Source organism: Vanessa tameamea, chromosome 9, assembly GCF_037043105.1.
Source record: "Vanessa tameamea isolate UH-Manoa-2023 chromosome 9, ilVanTame1 primary haplotype, whole genome shotgun sequence".
In the NCBI taxonomy this organism is placed as follows: domain Eukaryota; kingdom Metazoa; phylum Arthropoda; class Insecta; order Lepidoptera; family Nymphalidae; genus Vanessa; species Vanessa tameamea.
In genome coordinates, this window is record NC_087317.1 from 6,841,818 (window position 1) to 6,860,088 (window position 18,271).

At 30.4% G+C, this 18,271-nt stretch overlaps 1 protein-coding gene across 1 annotated transcript; it reads left to right on the forward strand.

The window, feature by feature from the left end:
- The first annotated feature begins 2,650 nt into the window (after positions 1-2,650).
- On the forward strand, positions 2,651-6,312 carry LOC113395013 (28 kDa heat- and acid-stable phosphoprotein-like). The gene is made up of 6 exons (XM_026632528.2): positions 2,651-2,812; positions 2,921-3,011; positions 3,205-3,304; positions 3,696-3,823; positions 4,631-4,819; positions 5,289-6,312. Exons 1-6 carry the CDS (start codon positions 2,803-2,805, stop codon positions 5,290-5,292), a joined length of 522 nt encoding a protein of 173 aa, XP_026488313.1. The 5' UTR covers positions 2,651-2,802; the 3' UTR covers positions 5,293-6,312.
- The last annotated feature ends 11,959 nt before the right edge of the window (positions 6,313-18,271 follow it).

Consider the following 18,271-nt stretch of genomic DNA (forward strand, 5'->3'; position numbering starts at 1 on the left):
TGTAGGTACCTACTTCATAATTCGCATCATTGTTTTATATTTCCTCAGTTAATTATTCGTACGTAAAGTAATTTGGGTTATTAATAACTTTGTTTATAATTGCTTTAATTGTAACATAAAAAACGGCTAAGTTATTATACTTCTAATTTTCATTAATAACCAAGTTTAAGATCATTTATAAGCGAAGCTATATTTTGTAGTAACAAAAAACCACGTTAGATGGACGTAATATGTAATAATTCTCATAATGCGTTAACCATATCTCCTTCGTTTAAGCATTAAGTATAAAGCTTTCAATATCAACTCATTAAAATTTTCGGCATTATATTGTGTGAAAAAACGTACCTACGTCAACAGAATACTGTATATGTTCTTTGATATCTGTCAAAAATGTAAATCACAATATTCAGGAGTAAATTACAAGTTACTGTTACTTAAATTTAGGTTATTTTGTAATCGTGATTAATAAATAAATACATGCTCATGATAAGGAAGAGTTTATGCTTTTCGTGTAATCAGAACGTAAATGCGTATGTGAAACGTTTATTAAATTTGGGTACTTTCTCGCTTTTGCAACTAACTGAAAATTAGTGATGTGACTGAGATTAATAAACTATATACATAAGATTAAAACGCGAGTATTAAAGTCGAATTAAAAATAATGTTTTTTTTTACAAATGCATAATTGATTTTTTATTATTTCTATGAGAATTTTTCAAGTATAGGGATAACTTAACAATTTGATACTAGCATAATTTAAGAACATAAATGAATAGTTATTCATTTTAGGTTTTATTTATGAAGCAGTTTCAAAAATATTTGTTGTTACTTTATAATTAATTAATTATTAACCCATTTAAAGATTATCAGGGTAAATGAAGAAGCAGAAAATTTAAGCCTTACTACGAGAAAAATTGTCTAAATTACGCTAATGTATGATACCACTATGCCAGGGGAAGTAGAGTTAGTAGTTAATTTTAACGGAGACTAAAAAATTAGTTATTTATATAAGTATTATGCATACTGCTATAGGTACCCATAAAATAACTCAAGTGATTCCATAATATAATCCACGTCGTCTGTTATCGTAAAGCAGAGCTTCATTAAGTAGATATCCAGTATGTACGTTTCAAAAAGAAATAACTCGTCAATGACGATAGCACATTGAATAATTTCTTAAGATATTTAAATTAATATAGGACAGCTTTCTAACTGTAAAATATTTTTCTCTACAAATAACGTGATATTTTATATAAAAATTTTAACAAAAAAAGAAAAAAAACCGATGTTAAAACTATAGAAATATTGTCATTTAGGCTATATTTTATAACACTGGTCGTAGCCCTTTAACGATAAGCTTGATAACCTGTCATTAAATAATGAACACTACATGAAATAAAGATAAAACAAACTCAACAAGTTTCATCTTCATATAATAACATACTTTGTAAATATTTTGTTTAATGGTTATTATAGGCTATTCAATCAGTATTCAACTTAATAGGGTTTCAAACACATCAATCTTCATTTTCATCAACTTTTTTATAATTTTAAATTCCGTCTATGGTACTGTCTGTGCTCATTAATAATGGTAAAAATATTTTCTTAAAACAGTATGTAGTTTTTGCATTATACTTTGACTATATTTGATTTCTAGTTGATTGATCTATTTTTTATAAACAAAATAAGTATGCAGCCAAATGGACCTGGGACCCGATGGTGATATCTATCGCCCATAAACGCCGCGCCGTAATCTTTCCTTACATCGCCAATGCACCACCGACCTTGGGAACTAAAATGTTACGTTCCGTGTGTTGCAGTTACACTGGCTCACTCACCATTTAAGCCAGAACATAGAGTTTATTAACTCTTATTCGTGCATGCATATAAGCGCTATATCAAGGCATCAAATTCCCGTCTGTATTTTAGTCTTCTTCTGCATACATTTGTTTTCTCTACTTATAATTATTTATCTATTTCTATGCAAAATATAAATTTTTGCATCTTAATCGAATATTTTAATGAGTTCCGAATTTAAAAACATTATATAGAAGAAAAATAATATTTTGTTTAAGTGTAACGAGGCACCAAATAATATTGTGCCGAGTACCCAATGTACACTCTATTATTATATTATGTATATTATAGAGAACACTGTGTTTTTATGTCTATGTCTATGATACTCAAAAATACAACTACAGATTAGTTTTGTTATTTTAATTTTGAGCATTTAACGCATTTTAATTAGGGCCATAGATAAAAAAATAATCATTATAATATCGTAAGTAGTACCTACATTAAGAAGTGTATTTGTTGTAGTATAATATTTTAATGATTATTATATAATTTTTTGAAATGTAATAATAATATCCTATTTTAATATATTTAAACAATATATTTTACTACTAACAGTAATTTATTGCCAATTTTAAATATCATAAAAAATTAAAACATTTATGTGTAATATTTCTATTTGTAAACTTATTTAAAAATTCTAAAATATTTCCTTTGTTATATAATATATAATAGTTGTATCATAAAATATTGGAAATTAAATATGCATAAGAAATGTTGATGTTGAACTACAAAAAAAAATATCTGTAAATTCTTTATCACATTTTAGTTATTATCTATAGCCGGTGCAATTTTACGTTAATCTGTGACCACAAATATCGTTTCGTTACTTGAAGACGTCAAAGCTAAATTTGTCGATTCTTATTTATTGGATATAACTCAATAACCTTTTTATTATTTAATATTGTTAATAGCTATAATTAGATAACCGTCCTTATATATTTAATCATGCCACGCGGTTAGTTTGTAAAGCTGGATCTTATAATTAAATTTCAATGTCGATCGAATGTTATTTAGAATGTGCTTTTTGTAACCCCATTATTTATAATAATTATTAATATTTCAGGTAAATATACCAATCACAAGGGTCGCAATCGTAAGTTTACCAGTCCAGAGGAGTTGGAAGAACAAAGAAAGCAGGAAGAACAGAAACAAAAGCAAGTATATTACAACTAGTAATGCCCATTCATGATTGAATCACCTTCACTTATATTAACAAAGAATTACAAGAATAGAGTGGAAGTTGCTTCCAAACAAAGATTTCGAATTGTATAAAAAGAATAAAAATAGTTTTTATCCTATCATGTAAAATCACCTCCAGTATTTTAATAAGAAGCATTTATGTTTCAGATGGAGGAAGGAGCATGGTGATGAAAGCTCTAGTGAAGAAGAGTCTGAAGGGAACAAATCTGGATCTGATGACAGTGACGATAGTGATTCAGATGAAGATGTAAGGCATCACATAAGCTTATATATATAATATTTTGAACAAATTATGAGATATATTTAATTTTATGGTCTTAGTTTTCAGGAAATTAAAAACATTTCACATAGCAAATCTATAACTTATTATCTTACAAGTTGAAAGTTTCTAACAGCTACTTATTACTTATGTATACATATAATATTTACAATAAATATATAACATAAAACAAGTAAATCTTATATATATTTTATTGCATATATAAGATTGAGAGACTGGTATGCTTACAAAATCATTAATTTTAAACTTAATTTTTTATACAAAATAGGCACAGGAAACATTATAAATTTAACATTTACTGGTATGTATGTTAGTGTCTTACTTTGTCGTAAATAATATGGTACTTTTCAATTTACAGCACCCCACCAAAGCAAAGGGAGTTTCAGGCCTCATTGAAGTAGAAAATCCCAATCGAGTAGTAAAGAAAAACAAAAAGCTGTCTAATTTAAATAGTCTTCCTGAGGGCGAGAAGCCCCAACTTTCAAGGTTAGAATTGAAAACAAGATTTGATACACAGTAGCAGCTCTTTATTCGCAGGGCATATGTTCCATAAATATGCCGCAAATACAGAAACCATGAATACGGAATGGTAATTTTTATGGGGTTATAGGAGATACATTCCCAGGTGATGAATTAAAAAAGGAAATACATTAAAAAATCTGTTAAATTGAAGTGTTTGACCATACATATTGATTAATTACATATTATCTGCAGGTTTAGGCAATCATTTAAATAATAGAGTATTTTTTCTTGCTTGGTAGTTTTTAAAAGCTCCTTCAATTCAGACTGATATTCAGCAGTCATATTAGCAATTTTCCTCTTAAAAACAAGACTAATTTCCAAAGGTGGATTAATTTTCATAATCAAATTTTTTTATTCCTCAAATAGTGAAATCGTGAATGAAGGAAGCACGTATAAGGAGCTTTTACTGTACTATGTAAAACAGTTAAAAAGAAACTTGTGAGCATTAAATAGAGTAATGCTTAGTTAATACATTCAAAATATGATTTGTTTTGCTTTTGGATAGCAGAAGTGTTTAACTGGTAGTTACAATGTTTTGTTAAAACAGTATCTGTCATCTTTATACTATTTTACAGCATTTCATTCAGTCTTCTGGTCAGTAAGGAGCAAACTCATGGTAGCTAAAATAATTGTGGAACTAGTAGTTCCTGAGATGTACCTTCTAGCAGCAATTTTTCAACAGTATTTAATCTTTGATAAATGCAACATTTAGCATTTATCAAAGATTTGATTATCATGAATTCAGTAATGACAATGGTACAAATAATACAGGCGTGAAAGAGAAGAAATTGAGCGTCAACGAGCAGCGGCCGCTTACCAAAAGGCGCACGCTGAAGGCAAGACTGACCAGGCTCGAGCGGATCTCGCCAGGCTCGCAATCATTCGACAGCAGCGGGAAGAGGCGGCCAAGAGACGTGAAGCTGAAAAGAAAGCTAAAGAAGAGACGACGACTAAGAAAAAGTGATTATACAATTTATTTATTCACTTTACACTTCATATTTACTGTCTGATATAATTGATTGAGAGTCCAGAAGTGACTTTAAAAACTCCAGCACCAAAAGTTTTTTGAATATCAATGAGAAGTTGGAGGGAACACCGATGGTTATCTTAAATCCCAATGCATGAATAGCTGTATTTGCATGATTATATATACTGTATAGGTATATACTTATTCGATTATAAGATATAAATTTTCTTTTACTTTCGTTGCTTGTCTTATTGAATTACAAGTATAGCCTATTCCAACCACTTAAGGAGTAAAAACAAATATTCATAATATCTAACTAATACATCCTTATCCATAGGATTAGGATATATTATTCAAGCACTGTTTGTAGTTTATCTTTACTCTTTCTTTAATTGGAATACAATATAGGCATATACGAAGACAATATCATAACTTTTGTTAATATACTCCTTTTTGTTTCAGGTAGATAAATAGTCAACATTAGTCTATAACAGGAATGCCATTTTTGTTACATTTGGCGACTTTCGAATTCATTATAATCGTCTCAGATCCATTGTCTATGTGATATTTGTTTCAAATGATAAAATTGATTAAAGCAATAATTTAGGCGAAATAAATTAAATCTTCGATTATTTGAAAAAAAATCCTCGTCCATAAAAATGACTGCCATTTTCTATCGACATAACAAATATCACAAAATTAGTTTACTACATTTTAATATTACAGATTATAAATATAAAGGATTCTCACACGAGAAGTCGACGTCTTACAATTTGGTAGATTTTCTACTGCACAATTTGTAAATTATTAATTATGAATATATATTCCACAATTACGCATATAAAAATAATGGTTTAAAGTAAGGTACGTTGATTATTTTGTGTTATATTTAAGACTCTATAATGAGTTTAAAATGTGCAATTTTTAGTGCATATATTGTTTTAAATATAATAGCTAATTTACAATGTTAATAAATGGCAATAAATATTTTTTTTCAATAATATTTCATACCTGGCAACTTTAAGACCAAGTGCGATTTTTCTTCTGAAAATTGAAAATTTGGGACGAGTTAAGTTTTTGTCTTATTGAGTTGGGTTAACTTATGTCACATAATTATGCGATGCTATTGTTGGTATTTCGAAAGTTAAAAAATGAAAAAAATCTTAAAGAATGTTGTAGAAAATTACACATTTTTTACCTTAATTGCTGTCTTTTTTTTATAAATATGAAATTATTTTAAAATATTCGTTACAAATATCATGATGTGAGAATAATAATAAATATGAAACGGATATATCCGTTATGATTAATAATTATTTTTTTATTAAACGAACGCATTGAAAATAGCATAGTTTACTATTGTATTTTAATTTCAATATGAATTCTGTATGATTTGCTAAGATCTAATTAATTGTTAGATAGTCACACTAGACAATTTTATATGCGAATGTGTATCTGTATAATAAATAATGAAAGTAAATTATCTGTATCTTATATCAATCCTATTACATAATACAACAAAACCAATATTATCAATTAACATCGAAATTGAACTTAATCATTTGACCGACTACCATGAAAATTGGTACATATATGTCATGGAGGAGATTGTTATAATTCGCCACTAGATGACGCTACGGTACATCAACTCCTGTTGTTCAAGCAATCGCCACAGCACAGGTAGGATAACGTCTCCCCGAGGGGTTTGCTAGTAGATTATATAGGCATTGGAAGTGACTAGATTAAATCTTTGTCATTATTGTCTATGAATATTTAACTAGAACACTTCGATATTAATATAATATTAATTACGTTATGTACCGTGGAACACGAGGTGCAATTATTATCCTCGAACATTGATTTTGTTGCTTAGAAATATATAATAAGACAACATAATGAACAAGAAAAATATTAAAATTCTGTGTGAATTAACATCAATATTTTACCTTACGTGAAAATTTCTGCCTGTTCACTACTGTTAGCCTTTCGAGGCTACTTCGTTCTAAAAATAAAACATACAAGGGAGACGCATAAGTTGGGGCCTAATCGCTACGACAGCGATCTCTTCCAGGCATAAGGTAACTAAAGCTGAGGAAATAAAATAAAGAATCATAGGGTGCACTACGTATACGACGTCATAATTATATATAAACTAAATAAACAAGAAACGTGGAAACGAAACATAATATTAATACTATAAAAAACTAGAGACATAACACCCACGCAGCTCTTAGTGGTTATACTCTCTTTGACGCAGTACACAGTACGCAGATCTCAGCACTAGTTATGAGCGAATGCCATTTTTTGTAGTCAACTCTGCTGCGGCCTTAATAAGACAAGTGATTTAGGTATCGTCGATTTCAACGGATTAGAATTGACATTAATTTTGAATTTGAGTGAAGATCCTTATTTATGTCACTTTTGTTTATAGTAACACTGACCTGGCAAATCCAAAGCCGAGATATTTAGATTCAAGTTTATATTTAAAATTTACGTCTTGTTCGACGGCGAGTTTTATTAATATTACTTATGTAGGCAATATCAGCTACCTGTCGATATAGCACAATTAATATAATGGATGGGTCTTAACCGAAGGGTTTAAATCCGGGCAACCTTCACTGTATTTTTTTGTGCCTAAATTCTGTTCATAACTACTCGTCCGGCCTCACACTACAATAATGGGCTATATACCTACAACTTTTATATTAAAGAACAACCAAAACAAGAAAAATCATTGCTTTTTTGGCTAGAAAAACTGAAATTCTCAGCTTTTCTCTAATATAATATGAATGTATCATAAATACAAACCTTCCTCTTGAAATACGCTGAACCGCATTAGTAGTTAAATAGATCTAAGCGTACAGAAGGCGGAAAGCCTTTATTGCCTATATATTTACAGTTAAAATTGTATAAGATTTAAATGCTACATACATGCTTTGTGCTGCTAATAAAAAAAAAACTTGACAGAAAAAGAACCCAATAACTTTAAATATTGACTTGACCCTCGATTCGTTTAGTAGATTCGCCCGTAACCGTGCATGTTCTACAATGACATATCAGCCAGTAACAGAGTACAGCTATCTGCGGACTTGTCAATCTATTGACGAAAACATTCAGTACGTATTTTAATAAGAAATGAAATGTTTAAGTAGACTTATTTCGTCTGTAACAGCCAGTTAAAAGTAAAAGACGTAAGATAGATGGCTTTGCGGAAATTTTGAAAGTTCTCCAATAAATCTTCAGTTTAGGGACACGTTTACTATCTCATCGATAAAATAAGTATTTGTCAAGTTCTCATCTACTTTAGGGGCTATTTAAGTAATTTAGAAGTTTTTAAACTCAAATCCAGCCAGGAATTGTAGTCTTACTGTAGGCTTGGCATTTATTTCTAGGTCAACAATATTAAATAGACCTTTTGTCCTATTTATTATTTTTATTAAATAGTATCCATTATAGCTATTATTACTAAGAAAATAACAAGAAAATATTAAATAGTTTCATTACGAAACAGTCAAAAATGTGCCCATGGCTTATATATTTAAATTTGAATAATTTTAACTGCCAAGGTTAAAATTTTTTTATTACATCAACCATTTTCATCAGTGATTTTCTATATTCGTTCCTAAAATTGTTATATACAATGTTAAAAAAATATAATTGTGATATATTTCTGAATTCGGCACCTTCCAAATATTGCCACTAATAATTATATTAAAATGTAAAAAACGATTTTTTCTTTAACGCAATATAGTATTTTCAACTTTCGATGCAATCTTATTAATAACTGTACATACTGTACTGTTTTTACTAAATGCATATGTATGTATACACGGTACATATACCAAACTAACATTTTTTTACAATTTTTGTGTGTCTGTCTGTTTCGGCCAATCTCTGGAACGGCTGGGCCGATTTTGGCGGGACTTTCACTGGCAGATAACTGATGTAATAAGGAGTAAGGAGTTTTATTTTAGAATTATATATAAAATCCAAATACTGTTACTGTCCAGTGTCGCACGCAGCCCTCACGCATGCCACCACTCCGCCCTAACGTCGCGTCGGTACTAGTTACTGTTTTCAAAGTTACCAAAGACTTAATATCACAAAAGTTGCCTTATAGAGAATTAATAAGTTCAAGTAAAATCAGCGACTGAATAATAAATAGCACGAAGTCGCGGGCACAGCTAGTTGTACATATAATTAAATCTGATGCGTAATGCTAAAAAATCACAGAACAATGTCAAAATTCAATGAATGACTTCATTAATATTTTTACTCAATATTCAGCCGACTATTTGTTTTCGGAATATTCCTCAAAATCTCCAGATTTTTTTATCCTAAGAAGTATGTACCGAAAACCTTAAAAAGCAATGCGGTTGTTACTTTTGCGGTTGAATCTTTTACTTTAACTCATTTTGTACCTTTATAAGGAATATGGCATAGTTCCCAAGGGAAAACTAAGCGCCCGCAAATTACGGTACAGCGTAAAATTTTAACAAAAATTACTACGCCGTGGTTGGTTATTATTGTTGAATGTCGGTAGAGTGGTCATAATGATATTCAATTCATCTTTAAAAAAAGAACTTCAGACTTTAAGGTTAATTCTCAACAAATTAAAATTGTGTAAATATATGAACGTATATAATTCGTTTATTATCTAGGGATTTTAAATAAACAATATTTATACAGATATAAAATAACTTTTGTTTCGAAGATTTTTCAAATTTTTTCAACTATTTTACTTTAAAGGCAAACGGACTCACACGATGCTAAGTGGCCGTTCGTCCAAAGAGTCTGGGACTGTAATAAATCTAATGCTTCTCGAACAAAGGAATCTAATTTAAGATGCTAGGTCCTGGAGCCTGTAATTACCCTAACACGCTTATAATTTTAAGCGTAATAACAATACAATATGTGGCGGTATAATAACTGGAAGGCATAGATGTGATTATCGCTGAATTTATTTCAAAAGAATGTCTATTATCAGTTGCTTTTGTAGTGTCTCTCTCTAATTACACACACATATATATTATGAAAAACTATTGATTCAAAACCCTCATCTCGCACACATATACATATATATAAATAACATATGAATCAATTAAATTTTAGTATTTATATATGCACAAAGTTTAGTGTTATTCATTTAGTAGCAATTCAAATAAGTGTGTTTTAGTAATTTTAATATTTCGTATAAGTGTATTGTATACTGGTAGTGCCTTAACATAACAAAATAAAATATATTTTTTTAAGAACAATAATATTACCAATTTCCTTCAGCTGGACAAAAACATTTCTCGTAATTAAAATAGATCTGCTACCCTGAGCGTTAAAAATATTATAAAACAGGATTTTTCTATAATGGAATTACAAAAGCTATGATATGCAAACGGGCCAGCAAAGCCCTGGTAGATATTTTAATATATCTACGTGCTTGAAAGTCTGACTACGTTGTTCATAAAGGCCGTAAATTCTCATTATACTCACACTGCCCGCGGCAACCGTCAAACTATGCTAATTTAACATACACCTCCCATGAGCTCTACCTGCTGTACACCAGGATATACGAATAAGATATTTTTAGGATAAATTATAATAATAATAAAATAAATAAGTTTATGTTTAAAAATGGAACGGATTCTGCGTAATTGCTCATGCGAAATGAGGACATTATTAAAATATATTAAGTTAAATGTCACTATTGGAAACTAAAATAATTTGTTGAGCTCGCAGAGTACCGAAATACTACATAAAGAGAAACTAATTTCAACATTTAACAAGTATAACCCGCTGGAGCTTAGTTTGAGTCAATATCGGACTCGTATTTTGTTGGTTTTTCCGAATTTGTACTTCGAAACGAATTAAATATTCGATGTTTAAATAACATTGTGAAATAACGTTGAAAAAAAAGTGCTTTGAATTTTTTTTTCAATTTTTTCTCATGACGCGTGAACAAAGTAAATTTTGATAAACTTTTTTGTTTTTTTAATAGAACCCAAAATTGTTAAATCAGTCTGTGACTTAAAAAAATATTAATATTTTAGACACATTATTTCGAAACAAGCTTTTATACACTAAATTTCATGCCTATGTTGTTGACCGTAACATTGAGGAGTTTCATTGCCTGGGACCAATCCTGGGTGTAGAATCAGAACACGGTTACCATAAAAAAAACTGAACCAACATGTAAAATTTCAACTCCGTAGGCTTACAAGATTTCAACCGTCAAGGTGTCTCGGTAGCATGCTAAAGCGATCCCGTGGAGCCTACCAAAGAGACGAAGAGGGTACCGCTGTTTTTTTAGTGGGTATTCCGGTGTATTAGGGCACCACCTATAACACATACCGCCTCACTGCACGTGGGGAATCGCGTAATGCGTTTTTGCAGCGAGAAAAAAATACTTTAAAGATTTGACTTAAAGAAACAAACATTGCAAGATAAATAAAATCTCGTAATAATTTAAAATATGGAATTTTGATATAACAAAAACATTATTAGTCGTGAAACGGATGAAATTGGTTTTTCCTGTTGTTATAAATAATAAATAAATGAAACGGTCGAACGTTTGAGCCAAATATAATTATAACTTTCCAGGAGGTTTCACCCAAATCACAGCTTGCTGATTTATATTTCACGCACCTCCCGAATTTAGCGGTTGCGAATGTCACGGTCGGGGACACTCATAATGAGTGAAATATGGTAATACATGAGTGATAAATTTTAATTTCTGTTTTTATTTTCACTTCTATTTTTTGTTTTACCATTTTGTATTGATTTACTGATCTAGCAAGAGTCTTTTATAAATGAGATTTTATTTGTTCAATCAGATATCTACAATAAAATAATTATAAAACATATTACTAGTTACTGTTTTCAAAGTTACTGATACAAAAAGTATTATTGACAAATGTGGCTGACAGGAATGAAAATATTCGAATTAATTTGTAAGAAAATATTTAGGGGCCTCCACTCAACTGTTCCAAGGCCTCCAGAACTTAAATCCGGTCCTGTGTTCAATTAAGTAAAAACAAGCATTTCAAAATTCACCCATAATTAGTCTCCTAATAATAATTTATTAATTTTTATTTTTATTATATACTTCATATGAAAAATGCTAATTAAGCAGTATTGCATAGCGTAGTACTTGTACTATTTGTACTACTTCAATCGGGCAGCCTTAAGGCTAATTAGGCATTTCGTCCAGCATTACTTAAGTTAAGCATTTTTATATTTAATAACTTAGTAGTTACAAAGATAATCTGTGGCAACAATAGAATGTATATACGCTACGAAAATGAGGATAAAAAGCTTTGATCTCTTCTAAACTAAAAGCTTAAGCTATGATAACCGGATTACTCTAATGTAGATACCTTTCTATGCAAATATTTTAAATGAGTAACATTAAATTTTGCAGCCTCAATATTCGCAGTTTCATTTTCTAAAATGAAGCCTTTCAAATTCATGTAACGTTTGCACTACTTAAATATTATCATGTTCCAACCTTATAGAAGTTGACTACTGTATTTATTAGAACGTAGAATTAGTATAATAAAAAAATATAAAATTTATTATTTTATATTTTACATTGATTGTTCTATTTTTAACACCTCTTTGATAAAAACAATGTTTATAATTCGAAACCGAAAATATAATCTATTTGTGTACTTCCAATTATATATGTACATCCCATAACATACACATTTAAATTAATTGATGATTTAATATAATATAAATCTATTACATCATACAATCAACTTCATATCGAAATCGAATACTAACTCGAATATATATGATTTTGTTTTGATAAATTTTATATCTTAATTAAATGGCGGCTATATTACAACGCAATTTAATTACACCGGGCAAGCATCACTTTGTGTTTATAACGCACTAGCTATTACCGTCCGCTTTGCTGAGTAAAAAGGGGGAAGGATTAAGGGATTACCATCCACGGATATTTCAGCGTCGATTGGTCATAGTTTCATACCGATACGTTCAGTAGTTTTCACGTAATTGACGCACAAAGAAAAAAATATATACGTAGATTACAGATTTGATGATGAAGGAAAATATTGTGGAGGATACTTGTATCCGTATAATAAAATTATGCCATATGACTTCTACGTCCAAAAACTCGCATTGGATAACGTGACCGGATAAGCACAAAACTTCCCCATAACAGGAGAGAGTGAAGACTTTTGCCCAGCAATGGGATACACAGGCTTTTACTTTATTTACCAAGGATATTGTTTAATAATACACAATTTAATACTATATTCTCTATACGGATATTTATTTTTGTCCAGATATATTGAGGTGACTTTTTATAAAACTCTGATTTCGCTGAGTATTTGTCATTGCATATATGTCGGGAGATAAAATGGGCGAAGATGGAAATGGGTCGAGTATCTGTGAGATTAAAGTAGGTACACAACTACACATTTCTGGCTATCAACGGACCCAGCATTTCACTTCAAGATAGCAGACATACGTTATTGCGCTTTCTATTTGATTTGTATGCTCTTACATTTATTACGATTCTTTTTGAAATATATATTTAAATTTCGTTATATGCTCAAACGATATCATGACATTTTATTTTATTCGGATCGCGCACTCTCAAATGATTCATAATCCGAATACTGAAATATTTTAAATAAACGTATACCAAAAATGTTATGTAATATGCTTCCATGTTAGTTTGATATTGGTGCTTTTTTCCGGAATCGTATGAGTAAATCTGCCAGATTTTCATTGGAGGTTAAATGATGCTCTAATGAGACAGTTACCAACTTTGAAGTAGATTTATTTATAAAATAATTTTTGAGTCTTTTCTTACGGAGTACAATATTTATACATCACGCAACGCACTTATATTAGGATTATCGCTCCAGAAGACTTGTGATCTCAAATTAATTGTAAAAAAATACACATTTTATAAGAGTAGCTATCAAATATTCTTATACTATCTAGTTTTAATAATAGATACTTAATATACATAAGAACCACCAAGATATTCAGTACTCCATAAATCTAGTTAGGTTTACTCATCTTCAATTAAGAGCCGAGATGGCCCAGTGGTTAGAACGCGTGCATCTTAACCGATGATTTCGGGTTCAAACCCAGGCAGGCACCACTGAATTTTCATGTGCTTAATTTGTGTTTATAATTCATCTCGTGCTCGGCGGTGAAGGAAAACATCGTGAGGAAACCTGCATGTGTCTAATTTCAACGAAATTCTGCCACATGTGTATTCCACCAACCCGCATTGGAGCAGCGTGGTGGAATATGCTCCATACCTTCTCCTCAAAGGGAGAGGAGGCCTTAGCCCAGCAGTGGGAAATTTACAGGCTGTTTATGTTTATATCTTCAATTATGATTATGACCGATATTTTCCTTAATTTGTTTCATCTTCAAATCTCTAGAATTGATTCGTTATGCTGAAAGCTTTTACAAGCTGACTTCTAAATGTCAATATAGGATACTTATATCGTTATCAGAATTATACGGCGAAACTCAAGCGTCACAATTGCTGTTGTTATTTTAAAAAAGTGACCCAACGAATACTTGTCTCATGAAATCAATTTTGAAACGTGTTATATCACTCAAGCTTATTACATATTAACTTGAGATAAAACATCAAAAACGATTGCTTATTCAGCTACCATTAGCATCGGTTGGCTCGAAGCTGACAAGTCAATAAATCATTTCTCGGCGTAGGCATTTCTTGTCGATTTCATTGAATAGCGATTTATTTGCGAGGCGCTTACTTGCCGCTTTTAAAGCGCCTAATGCGCCTGTGGGAAATAAAACTTCCTTGTAATCTTGGCGTGTTTTTACAGCATTATTGGATTTTAAAACGTACACAGGGATTTCGCTTCAATCTATTCTGTTTTGTGTATTAAAATTCTGAATACATATATTTTTTTTTTGCACAAATTGGTATTGTTATTATTTAGTACATATTATATAATTAATCATCAAATTTATATATATATATATATATAATAACGATACGCATTGTGTTTTTTTTTAATAATTACTCGGTTCGCCGCTCTATTCGCCTATGAGTTACACAATGATCTATTTAATTTATATATAACAAATTATTCAACATATAAACATTCCATATGCCCCAGCAATATAAAATCTATAAACTGTTTTAATGTGTAAGTTTAATGTACTTAAATTAATAGTCGTTAAAAGAAATATATATACATACTAGCTGTTACCCACGGCTTTGCTCGCGTAGAATATGAATATATTTACAAATTAACTTCAAATATTAAGTTAATATAAAACCTCTTTGTATACCACATTGGTGTGTAATTCAGTCCTTAGGGTAGAACATCCAGAAACGCTTAAATGCGAATCAACTCATTTTTAATCGGTTGCCCAAAAATCAAATTTCATGCTTCTAACTTTAAAAATGAGGGACTTTCAGACTAACCTGTATACAAAATGTCAACACCTACTTTTTCCCTTCAGGCATAAAATATCAAGAAACGCTTAAAAACGTGTCTACTCATTTTTAAGCAGTGGCACAAAAATCAAATTTCATGCTTCTAACTTCAAAAATGACGGACTTCCAGACTATCCTGTATACGGAATGTTAACTCAATTTTTCCCTTTAAACGTAAAATATCCAAAAACGCTTAAATACGTATCTACTCATTTTTAAACACTATCCAAAAAAAGTTGCATGTTTTTAACTTAAAAAATGACTGACTGCCATAAAATCTTTCAACCCTTATTTCACCCTTAGTGTTAGATTATCTAGAAACGCTTAAATTCGTATCTACTCATTTTTTATCACCAAAAATAGAGTTTCATATTTCTATATTATATAAAAAAATGACGGACACTCTATACAAACTTTCAACCCTTATTTCATCTCCGTAGGGGTATAATATACAGAAACACTTAAGTAAGTATCTACTCCTTTTTAATCAATATCTCAAAAATAAAGTGTCATGTTTCTAACGTAAAAAAATGCGGACTTCCATACAAACGTTCAACCCCTATTTCACCCCTTTAGGGGAAGAATTTCCAAAATTCGATCCTTAGGTGGTGTCATGATATGTTAGTTTATAAGTTTACAGCCTAAAATATAAGTTTTATGCTTCTAGTTCTAAAAATGACAATACTTTCAATAACTTACAACCTTTCATCCCCCTTTCCAACCCTTTACAATACTTTTTTCCAAATAAAAAGTAGCCTATGTCCTTTTTCATTTAAATCGGTCCAATAGTTTTGGGGTGAAAGCGAGACAGACAGATAGACAGACAGAGTTACATTCGCATTTATAATATTAGTATGGATATTTATATCAGCAGTCACTATGTGACGCAGAATTGCTCCTGAAGATTAACACAATAAATATCTATCTCTGGGTATCTCAAGACACCGTGAAAAGACACAAATTCAGGTCGGCTCAGACCAACCTTTCCGATGAAACTAAATATAACGAAAAAAAAAATAGAAAGTATTCAAATATGTTAGAGTCAACATTTGGCTTATTCTCTTTATACTAATAATTAATCTGTGTTTACAAAATAAAGGTAGAATCTAAATATAAACTCAGTTCTATAGTGATATAATATGTTTAAAAAGGATCATTAATCTTTAGGGACAGACTTTTTATACGGAGATATATTTGTTACATAATCTCTCTATACAGAGAGTAAAGGGAGTTCTGTATATGTGTGGAATATCCCTTTATTTGTCTAAAAATAAAATATATATTCAAACAAAATACTTTTGACGGAACACGCATATCATGAGTTATTTAAAACATAATGTCTTTTGTTATCTTAAATAATTTTATGAGCACAAATTTTCAATTTGATATAACAAAATATGTCTTCGGCAATGTAAAGATTCAAAATTTGGAATTTTTTTAAATGAGACTGTACTGACGTACGGATAGTTTTAAAAAAAATGATAATCTGATTATCACTCGGAACGGTGTAAGGATTCTAACATTAGCCCATACATTCAAATATGTTCAGGCATTTAAAATGTATGGTGGAATAAATAAACTCACATACATACATGAAGGCTAAAAACCTTTTTAAGTAGTCGTCGAACAGACAATTTTGATGACTTTCAATTATCTATTCTGTACGAAATACATTATATTTAATCAATATATTATAAATAAATAGATCTTCAAGTCTTGGTAAGCGAAATACAAAGAGATGAAAATAGTTTAGCATGTTCTCGTATTTGCAAGACAATCTTGTGAACATTCGAACAATGCCGAGACAAATTGGTCTGACTAAAGAAGTATCAAACAAATTGCTGCATAGATCTGCATCTCTGCATCTGCACCTTTGATAGTATCTTATGCATTTACTTTCTTGTAACTCAAATCTTTGTTCTCCTTTTATGATATTACTATTAAAGTAATTTAAATATTTTATTTTCAAATATTTGAAAAATATATAACCGTCAATAAGTTAGTTATCTCGATACTTATTTAATTCTTCTCTTTTGTACATCTCACGTGTATTTTTCATCATTTACTTACCTCATACATTTACCCATGCCGAGATCAATATTATAATGCTCTTTTATAAATTAAATATTTTAATATATCCTGATTACGGGCCAATACTGAAATCGAATCGAATTCATCCACCAACCCACACAAATAAATACATTAAAATTCGTCGAACCATTTAGGAGGAATTTACTGACACACATACACACGTACAATAAAGACGTATTTATAAAAAATTATACTATTTGAAGTAAATAACACGGCATTATCTAAAATACATAACACATGTACTCAATCATAGATTAAATCTCTTCATCCTACAACTAACGTGGAAACAACCCAGATTGCATAAGGAATCGGGGTTTGTATTGGATATGCATAGTTTGCGCTCGAATGCCACTCAGGTACCCCGGGGATACGAGGCGGAGAGGCGAGCCGCATTCAACATTTTGATATTTTGCCACTTACTATGTGAGATGGAATTCTGTACGTAGTTACGGATAAGCAGCTTTTGTAAACTTAAGACTGGATGAAAATAAATAAAATTATAATCGGTATATATTTATATATCCATGTATTAACACTCCGAATAGCCCAGTGGATCGGACATGTGGATCTTTCACGTGTATAATTTGTAGAAAGAGTTCAAATCGTACTCGGCAATCGACAGTAGAAGACAACTGAACCTAATATACTAAATCTACCTCATCAAATAAACATAATTTATGTGATCGTCTTGTGTACGATCGTGCATCATTCATCTATATTTGTGCAAATTCTGAATAGTTTTTATGGCACGTGCGTTAATATTTCTGATATAGATATATATACAGAGTAGATACAATGTATGTGTGAGTGATAGATAGCACGTGATGAAGTAAAGTAACAGCTTGTACAGCTGGACTGAGGTCTCCTCTCCCTTTGAGGAGAATATTTGGAG

Bases quoted from the DNA above. Each gene is read 5' to 3' on its own strand.
- LOC113395013 (XM_026632528.2), top strand. The intron at 3,012-3,204 runs GCAAGTATATTA...TTTATGTTTCAG, and splicing joins CAGGAAGAACAGAAACAAAA to ATGGAGGAAGGAGCATGGTG. The intron at 3,824-4,630 runs GTTAGAATTGAA...CAAATAATACAG, and splicing joins GAGAAGCCCCAACTTTCAAG to GCGTGAAAGAGAAGAAATTG.